A 9931-nucleotide genomic window follows, 5' to 3' on the forward strand; every position below is an offset into this window, starting at 1 on the left:
GGGCGGCGGGGCTGCCAGCACCACAGGGAGGTGAGCAGAGAGGCCAGGAGCAAGTCCTGGGTGAATCACAGCTAATTTAAAATGGATCCAGGTCATCCCGAGGCTGGGCTGTCGTTGAACCGGTCTGGGTCGCTGAGGAATGTGGCTGCAGAGCCTCTCACCCCGCCGGGTGCAGGGAGCTGTGCACACACACAGGTGTGCTCCTGGCAGTGGGCTCTGCAGCAGCCAGTCCTGCCACAGCAGAGCAAAAAGCAAAGGCTGCAGCTGGGCTCCCTCTGTGCCATCACCCCGTTGGGTGAAGCCATCCCTGCAGGGCAGCCTGGCTGGGACAATGGTGCTGACCCTCCTTGGCTGGGCCAAGGCTCGTGGGAAGGGCAGGGGAAAGTGTGGGACATTGCCAGGGCCACCATGGGGCTCATCCTTGGCGTGCAGGACCTGCCTGGCCCCGCCACTCTGCGCCCCTTGGAGAGGAGCTGTGTGCTGAAATAGCTGTGGGAAAGCCTCCGCCACCCTTCCCTGAGCTAAAAATATGCCAAGGCTGTGTGTGCAGGGAGATATTTATAAACCAGGAGCCCTGGCAGGCTGGCTTGGCTAGGGAGAAATCCCATGTCCCCTGGGCTTGGGGACATCCCTGGCAGCTGGAGCAGGGTCCAGGTGCTGGTGGGGGACACCTGTGTGGAATGTGCTGACCATGGAGCATCCAGATCTGGGCTCCCCCATGGAAAGAGATGGGGAGAAACCAGAGAGGAACCAGGGCTTACTCCCCAGCACCTGGTGGATGAGGCCAAGTGTGATGGGTTGGAGTTGGGCTCCACAGAGCAGCCCCAGGCCACGGTCCAGAAGGAGGGAGTCAAACCCTGTATGAAGGTGCCTGATGGTGCAGTTAGAGACATGGGCACAAATCACAGTCTGGGATATTCAGGGGCTCTGAGGATGTTGCAGCCCTGGGATGAATTTCCAGGATGTGGGGAGTCTCTGTCCTTGGGAATGGCAGAGTTCTGCAGGACACAGTGGTGGCCATCACCAACCCATGCCAGCGACAGCCCTGCTCTGGTGGGGCAGAGGACTCTGGTGCTGTCTCCTGGGCTTGGACTCGCCCTAAGAGAGTTGGTTGCCACCACAGCACACTTATGTGGGGGGATCCTCGCTCCCCAAACCCAAACTGGGGCATGGCTGCAGCTCCCAGGCCATCAGGGCTGGCAGCTCTAGTGTTAAACTGCAGAGTTTGGCTTAAAGTGTGATTAAGGCTGAATCACTGCCTCGATCCCACTAATCCTGGCCTGTGTGCCTGTGTACGCTGGGTAATCCCAGGAGATGGGCCCCAGCGGAGACAGGCTGCAGGGAGAGCCAGGCTGGTGATCTGGGGAGGAAAAGCTGGTGAGAGCTGTGAGCAGGGCCCTTCTGCTGAGCACTGCCCCAGCACCAGGGGCACACGCTCACATCCCCAGCAGCCACACAGTGCCTGACCCGTGTCCTCCCTCCCTCGCTCCCTACAGCAGAGTCTGACGCCAGCGTCTTCGCCTCCAACTCCCTGCAGCGGAAGAAGAAAGGGCTGCTGCGGCCAGCGCACTACCGGGCCAAGCCTCACCTCCTGATCGGGATGCCCCAGGACTTCCGCCAGATCTCCTCCATCATCGACGTGGACATCCTGCCCGAGACGCACCGGCGCGTGCGGCTGCACAAGCACGGCTCCGACAAACCGCTGGGCTTCTACATCCGCGACGGCGTCAGCGTGCGCGTGGCCCCGCAGGGCGTTGAGAAGGTGCCCGGCATCTTCATCTCCCGCCTGGTGAAGGGCGGCTTGGCCGAGAGCACGGGGCTGCTGGCGGTCAGCGACGAGATCCTGGAGGTGAACGGCATCGACGTGGCCGGCAAGTCGCTGGACCAAGTGACGGACATGATGGTGGCCAACAGCCACAACCTGATCATCACCGTCAAGCCGGCCAACCAGCGCAACAACGTCATCCGCAGCAGCAAGGCCTCGGGCAGCTCCGGCGTGTCCACGGACAGCACTCCCAGCCAGCAGACCCCCAGCCCGGCCTCGCAGTACCTGAGCAACTACAGCACGGCCGAGAGCGACGAGGAGGGAGATCTGGTCATCGAGAGCGACAGCGCCTCGCACTACATGCCCGGGGGCTGCCCCAACGGGGGCCCTGCCGACGGAGCCCTGCGGCGGAGCCTGTCCCCGCACAGCTCGCGGGGCTCCCTGCAGTCCCTGGGCAGCCACGATGGCAGCCCTGGCAGGGGCAGCGCACGGGAGGATGGCACCCTCCTCACCCTATAGCCACAGGGGCCCGTGCCACGCGGTGGCTGGATGGGTTTCTGCTGATCTGGATGTGGACAGCAGGGTGATGATGTGGCCAGCGGGCAGGGGTGGAGAGGGGCTGCCCACTGCCTCCTCCCACCCCCTGTGACCCTGGGAGCCCCACTGTGGGACCCACTCAAGCTGGGCACTGCCCCTCTGAGCGCCCTTGCCTCCTCTTCCAAGCAAGCGGGGGTTTTTAATTGTTTTATTGAAATATGCATCATTAATATATTGCAATGGACAGTAAAACTTTTTCTAGAAAGCACCATGCTTGTCCCTGGTTGGTGTCACTGCAGGGAGGAGGGGGACAGCGGGTGGGTTCCCCAGCCCTGTGCACAGAAGGCAGTGCCTGGGGGTGGTGGCCTTGATCTTTGCTGCTGTGCTGGGTGACCCCACTGAGACTCATTGTGCCTGTTCCAGAACAGGTGTCCAGGCTGTTTTGGGCAGCCACCTGGCCTGATGGCCTGATGCAGTCAGCCTTGTTCTCTCCCCCCATTCCCAACTTGTCCCTGCTGCAGGGCCCTCACTAACGCAGGGGACACCTGGTCTGGCAGCAGCACCTTGGCTGTCACTCAGCCCTGCAAACGCTGCTGGGCATAGTCCAGCCCCATCCTCCTTCTTCAGCCCCAAGCTCAGGGCAGGGGGGTCCACACCTGTCCCTACTGCTCTGCTGGGGCTCCCAGCACTCTCAGTCCCTCTCCCAGAAGTGCCAAGCTGATGGTGGCACTCACTGCTGCCAAGGGCTTGTGGTGGGACTGGCAATGAGGAAGCCCTGCAGCTCTCAGGGTCTGAAAAGCCAGCACCAACTCTGTCCAGAGCCTCAGGGCAGGGCAGGCTGGGAGTGCAGCAAGGGCTGAGGACACTCATGGCACACAGCCAGGGCCCAGACAGACCAGAGAGCAGATCTGGCAGCAGGGCTGGTTAGCCCAGGCTGGTTTTGGGCAGGGAGGTGCCCAGGGGCTGTGCCCATGGCCCCCAGTCACTCTCATCCAGCAGGCTCAGCCTGGCTGGGGTTTGCCCTGAGGTGGCCCCAGGGGCACATGGGGTGATTTTCCAGTTGGCATCTCTCCTCCTCCAGCCCTCCAGTGCCAAAATATTCCCCACCCCTTGGCAGCAGCGTCAGCCCTGACATCCCAGGGCACTGCAGTGTGCCAGGTGGCACAGGCAGGGCTAGGATACTCCACAATCCTGCCCAGGATGGAGCAACCCCTGCAAAAAGGCAGCTGCTTGGAAAATCCACACACAGTAGCAAATCCACCCTGTGTAGCAAATGGAGATGGAGCAACAGCACAAGCAGCAAGAAAGGAAAACTTGATGGGATTTCAGGGGAAAAAGTGTTCCCCCTGAGGCCAGCACTGTCTGCAGACAGAGCCCCAGCAAGGTGAAGGGGACAAGCCCCTCCCTGGAGATTCTCCAAATTCAGTTAGATATGGCTCCAAGCTGTGGCACTGTGCCTCTGCTGAGCAGGAGACACACCAAGCCCTCCAGCCATCCCTCACAGCTTCTTTGCTTCACGCAGCAAGATCCCTGCAAAGGTCTGCACAGGCTCCTGCATGGCATCTCCAGGCAAGGCAGCAGAGAGCTCACCTGTGTGATGGCACCTTCCAGCCCTGTCCTGCCAGCCTGTGGATGGAGATCCAGCAGGATTTTGCACATTCTCCAGTCCATGATCCCCTGCCTGCACTGATGGTTTCTGCTGCCCACACCATTCCTCAGGCCCTGCTGGGCCCACTGGGAGCTGCACACACACTGCAAGATGGAAATGATGATTTATTGGAGTATCTCCTGCCCCACAGACAACAAAGGCTTCTCCAGACATCTGACCAGACCCTCCTGACAGCTCAGCCCTTCCCTGGGCAGAGAACATTGAAGCTCTGTGCCTCCTTCTTGTCCCCAAGCTGTCCCCTGAGCTCTCAGGTGCTCAGGATGAGCCATGACCACGGTCCAGCTCAGGAGAAAGAGAATACAAGGAATACCACAGACAGCAGCACAAGAGACCTCCTACCAGTCTCTAAAGTAGGAAAAACGGGGAAAGTAAGAGGTGATGCCACAGATCCAGAGCAGAGAGCTGATCTGTGAGAAGTCAAGCAGCAGAGACAACTGCTCCCCAGACCACTGAGCAGGGCCTTTATTAGGACATCTCCCTCCCTTTTCTGTGGACAAGACACAGCACTGAAAGGTGAGCAAGAGATGCCAGCTGTGCACTGGACACTGTTCTTGGCACCTGCATGGGCCCAGGGTCTGAACTTGGCTTCCTCTCCTTCCCTCCCAAAAAGTGATGTCCATTCCTGCCCAGCAACAAAGGATGTTCAGGCAGAGCAGCACAGCACACCTGGCCCCACCAGCTCAGGAGTCCAACTTGATGAAGACTTTGGGCCTTGAGAAAATTTTGACTGCCTCATCTATCTGGGAGAGCTTCCTCTCGAGCTCTACCCGCCTCTTCTGCATCCTGAGGCTGTCTCCACGCATGGGCAGCAGAACCAGGTCCTTTACCAGCTGCTCCTGGCCTGTAAAAAGAGGAAAAAAAAGTTGTGTAAGTTGAAAAGCAAAGAAATCCACCCTTTTTCTAGAGCTATGAACACAATGGCAGCACTGGAACAAGGACCTAGAATCCTTCTATTTAAACCTCAGCTGGATGAAGACCTGAGGGACCAGCTCTAGCCTTGAGAAGCAAGGATTGGACTAGAGACCTCTGAAGGTCCCTTCCAGCCAAAATCTTTCAAAGATTTTAGGAGCAATAGCAACCCTGACATCAAGTCCAGTGGACAAGTGTGCTTCAGACAGCCAGTCCTGTAACCTGCAGGACACTGATTCCTCTTTCCAAGCACCCAGCTCATATCCTGACTATATATGCCTTAACCCAGGCAACTCTCCAAGTGGCAGGAATGTGTCCCTGTGTCTCTTCTCCATTATCCTGCCTGGGATTGTTTGTTTTTCTGAGCTGGATTCACTGGGTTTTTCCCTCTTACTCTGTTTCAGGCTGCTGAGGGTCTCGAGGCGCTGGCCCTCGGGCATCAGGGTGTGCCCAGGGGGGGTGTCGGGGTCGGGCAGGTTCCGCAGCCGCTCCTCCGCCTGCTTGCGCCACAGCTCCTTCCTCTCCAGCAGGCTGGGGGCAAAGGAGAGCACGTGTCAGCACCTCTGGCACAGGCAGAGGCCAGGAATGTGCCCTTCAAACCCCACCAGGTTCCATGTCACTGGCTGAGGACCCCAGGGAGCCACACACCGTCATGGTGGGGGATACACCGTGTTTAAAGCACATATGTGGGCCAGCAAATGTGCTCCACAGGCACAAAGGGCTGCTGGCAGAGATGCACTCAGGCCAACACGTGCTCCTTGGAGACAAGGGCTGCTGCTCCTCGTTTCTGGCTCGCTGAGTCCTCGCCAAACCATCTGTGGGTCAATGGCAGAATGAAGTCAGACAGCAGCTCACGGCCAGGGATGCTGGCAGAGGACAGCACAGCCAAAGGACTGGCACCACAGTCAGTCCTAGGACAGGGTCTGTTTCCCATGCACAGCCCCAAAATGCACAGCACTAGGTGGATGTTCCTCAGAACCCAGGCCCAAGGCAGGATGAACACCTGTGAGGCAGAGCGAGCTCTCTGCCTCTCCAAACCCAGGCCTCTTCATGCCAAAGCTACATCACATGGAACAAAGCCTACAAAGGGGCAGGAGCACATTTCCCAAAGCATACAGAGCTTCCCCATATCAGCATCATTGTACAACAGCAAGCAAGGGAGGAGGAGATAAAACTCCCTCTGAGCCTTGTCACACTGGGCTGGTTAAGCCAAGAAAGCAGCAGGGACAGCGTTTACTCCCCAGCCACAGAAAAAGGCACTGCTGCACATTGCAGGAGCACCTCTGAGCCCAGCCCATCTCTCCAGGCACACCCAGGAGATGCACTAAGGCTGTTGCACTCCCATGGAGCAGAAAGGGGCACACTTACTACTGGGGGACGTGTCCCTTTTGCCTGGCATTGTAGTGCTCCTGCTCCTGCTGCCGGTGCTGCAGCAGCTGGGCCAGCGCCTGCAGGGACTGCGAGCGGCGCAGCGGCGCCCGCTTGGCGCTGCACGCGTTGTGCCTGATGAAGTCAACGCTCCTGCCCTCCACCTGCATCTGCAAAAACAGAGAGCCAGGCATCAGGGGCAGGCTGGGCACAGGCACACAGCCAGCTGGCACTGGCCACACGAGGGAAAAGCAGAAATGCAGCACACAAGGTGTGTGTGGATTGTGTGACAGCAGGACAGGCGGACCCTTGGCACAGCCTGTCTCAGGCAGGAGCTGTGGCCATGGTTTGGGAAGGTAGGCACCTAAAGCCAAGCCTAATCCTGGCCTCTATAACGTCCCCAAGATGACCAAATGCCTTAAAAGCCAGAAAGACAGAAAACCTCAGGCTTGATGTAGTCACCATGAAGCATTTTGAGGGGCAGAGGAAAAACAGGTTGGGAGCTCACCAGGCCAAGGAATGCAACAGAACCCCTGGCAGAGCAGGAACTTTGCTGATCCTTGGGGCACTTCCCCAGAGACAGCACCTCCACCACAGCTCCTCTGATGGACAAAACAGTGGAGAAGGTGGCTGTGTTTGCATTTAAGATTTCCCTGGTCTTCCTCCTTTGTAGATCATGTCCTGTTTAATTAAGTCATTCATGGCATTTAGGAACCAACAAACTGACAATCTCACAATTGCTAAGGGAAAAGGACATGAGTCATGGAGCTGTTTAGGACCTCCCAAACAGACTACTTGAAAGGTTTAACTACTAATGCTGATTTAACTCTCCTTACTAAAACACACACTCATTTCCCGAATTTTTATCTAACATCCAGAAGCCACAGTTCCTTTGATTACAGTGGGAACAGCCTCCAAAACCCCAAGACCTCCTGCAAAGCCATTGGGAGAGCAGATTTGAGATTGCTGGCATGATGAGGTGGAATTTTCACAGGGAACTTCATAATCACCTTAACTATGAGTGAGGATGAAGCCAGAATTAACAGTCCCTGAATATCCATCTCACCACCCCAGTGACCAGGACCCTGCTCCTTCCCTTCAGCCAGGAACAGCATTTACACATCTCCCTACTCATGCAGCACATCTGCCCCAACACTTTAGAAGAATGGATTTTCCATGCCAGAAATGCCTGGGATGGATGCAGTCAGTGTGTAACTCACCTTGGTTTCAGCACCCTGTGCCTCTGGAGCCTCTGTGTCTGCTCCTGCCTTTGCCCTGCCAGGCCCTGGGGACAGTGGTCTGCATGGCTTGATCCCAGAGCCACAGCGGGAATACGCCCTCAGGAAATTCACAGCCTCGGGATTGGGAGGTGGAGAGGTCTCCTGGGAAAGGCAAGAAAAGATCCACCAGTGGAGAGAGGCTGTGGCAAAGAAAAACCCTCTCAACCAAGTTTGGGGGGTCACCCAGGTTTGCACCCAGCTCAGCACAGGTTTGCAGCAGGCACACGACAGCACACACACCTTCTGCCATGGCCTGGCAGAAGTTCTTGGGGGAAGAGAATCTGTAATCAGCCAGCAAAGGCCAACAAACAGCAACAGATCAGACCTGGCCAGGGAGTGAATGGCTAAGAAACAGGGGGGGAACGCTGCAGAAGCAAATTTGGATCAAGCAGGGAGGCACAAGGCTGCCTGCTGAGGTGCTGTTCTCCAGGGCTGCTCTGCTCAGCGCCTCAAGTGTGTGCTTGTATCACTGCAGAAAGAAAAGGGAGCAGAGAGTGAAGGAGTCTGGTGGAATTGCATCTGAGGGGCATCTTCAAAGGCTGTGGCACAGGCTGAGAGTACTTGATATCTAGCAGGTGGTCTGGGAATATCCCAGACAGTCTTGTTGCAAACAAACCCTGAGAACTGAGAGTTGACACTGTGGCAAGTCGGTGACCCTATGAAAAATGCAGCTGGGGCACTGCTCTGCCCTTGGGAGTGGTGGGAACTGCACAGGGCCACCCCCAGATCTTCAGAAATACCCAAGGTCTCAGCTGAACTGCAGCTCCCTGGGCAAGATTTCCTCTTGCCTGGCCCATTCCTCTGGGCAGAGCTGCAGACAGGGTGGGACTGGGCAGCCACATTGCTGGGATCAGTGTGAGGAGCAGGGTAAGGGATGCCCTCAGCACTGCCCAGACTGTTCATGCCCCAAACATGATCAGTCTTGTTTCAACAAACCTGGGTCTCACTGATAAGTTAATGAGAATTGCCTTCACCTGGCACAGCTGGCTCAAAGTTGAATCTGTGACCTCAGGAGCACAGGGCACAGCTTACCCCATCTCCCTGCACAGGGGCACTGGCACTGCCAGAACCCTTCCCAAGACAACTGCTACAGCCAACAGCCTCAGAGGAAAAACTCTGCATGAGTCATCCAGATCCAGCTCAATCAACTGAAACTCTGAGCAGCAGCAGCAGCAGCAGCTCCACAGAAGATGGAGATCCTTCACAGGGAACACCTCAGCTCCAGGAGAGCCCCAGCAACAGTTAAAGCATCATGAGTCAGTGCCAGGGCCTCTCTGGAGGAGCACACAGAGCACAGGGAACGCACCACGCAGAACCTGCCTGCGCAGAGACCACCCCCCTTCCCCATAACAAAGGCAGAAATGAGCTCAATCTGCCTCTAACCCAGAGGATTTGTCAAACAAGAGCGTAGGCTTGTGTTCTTGAAGCACTCGTGGGTTTGCTCCCATGTGTGGAAGGGTCACAGATACCAAAGAGGTTGGTGACACACCTGGAAAAAGGGACACAGCAGTTGGAGCCACTGGTTTGGGAATCATCCTGCCAATTTTGACAGTTGTTATCAATATATGTCATTTTAACATTGAAAGCTGGCAACAGATTAAAGGGAAGCAATGCAGAGATGAGGAGGAAGTTAAAGGCTCCAACTCAGCGCCCTCAGATCTGTGCTGATCTCTGAGGCCTCAACCCTGCCTGCCTGGAGATGGCTGTGTGCCCCCCAGAGCAGGGGTCATTTGTGGGATTCATTCTCTGAACCTGAGAGAGAGAATTGTCTCTCTCTGTTCACAGAATGTGAATCCCACAGTTATCCACCAGGACAATCACTTGGGGAAGATGTTCACACATGGAAGACACTGCCCACTGTGTATCCAGAGGGTGGGAATAGATGGACTGAGGCTCAAGGCAACCTGCTGATCTTACCTCTGGGTAAAACACCACAGCCTTTTGGCACAAACCCCAGAGAAGTGCTGCCCCAAACATGGGGAAGCTGAAAAGTCAGATGGGAGCATCCCCTGGCAGGAAATACAGCTATGAGGGGGAAGCAGGACAGGGATTATGGCAGCAGTCACTGTCTGGACCCAAACCACACACTCTCACTCACAGCCCCACTGCCACATCTGCCCCACTGCCACATCTGCCCACTGTGCCTCAGCACTGAGATGCCCCCAGATCCTGCAGGCTCCAGGACTCCTCTGTCTCCATCATCCATCCCACTGTTCCCCGAGCCTGGAGACTTCAAGACCTCCTCCACAGATACCAACCTGCAGTTTGGCCTTCACCTTTGACTCCACATTTTCATATTTCTGGGATTTCCAGAGAGCTTTCACAGGCTTGGGCTGGCTGTGCTCCTGGGCTCGCTCCTTCTCCTTGCACTTCCTCTGAATCTCCTTTATCCGCCTCACATTT

General features: G+C 56.6%; 2 protein-coding genes across 2 annotated transcripts in view; one reads left to right on the forward strand and one right to left on the reverse strand.

The window, feature by feature from the left end:
• Positions 1 to 2570, forward strand: part of LOC102033051 (partitioning defective 6 homolog alpha) — an 8659-nt gene extending 6089 nt beyond the window's left edge. The window contains exon 4 of the mRNA XM_031058403.1: positions 1497 to 2570. Within this exon, the coding sequence (XP_030914263.1) occupies positions 1497 to 2284 (788 nt within the window). The 3' untranslated portion in view covers positions 2285 to 2570. The remainder of the gene's footprint in view (positions 1 to 1496) is intronic.
• Positions 2499 to 9931, reverse strand: part of ENKD1 (enkurin domain containing 1) — a 12940-nt gene continuing 5507 nt past the window's right edge. Inside the window, exons 4-8 of the mRNA XM_031058473.1 lie at positions 9787 to 9931; positions 7469 to 7630; positions 6249 to 6418; positions 5275 to 5411; positions 2499 to 4812 (exon numbers count right to left, since the gene is read on the reverse strand). The exon at positions 9787 to 9931 is cut by the window's right edge and continues 15 nt beyond it. Of these exons, the coding sequence (XP_030914333.1) occupies positions 4652 to 4812; positions 5275 to 5411; positions 6249 to 6418; positions 7469 to 7630; positions 9787 to 9931 (775 nt within the window). The 3' untranslated portion in view covers positions 2499 to 4651. The remainder of the gene's footprint in view (positions 4813 to 5274; positions 5412 to 6248; positions 6419 to 7468; positions 7631 to 9786) is intronic.

The sequence above is a fragment of the Geospiza fortis genome, unplaced genomic scaffold (genome assembly GCF_000277835.1).
Source record: "Geospiza fortis unplaced genomic scaffold, GeoFor_1.0 scaffold97, whole genome shotgun sequence".
Taxonomy (NCBI): Eukaryota; Metazoa; Chordata; class Aves; order Passeriformes; family Thraupidae; genus Geospiza; species Geospiza fortis.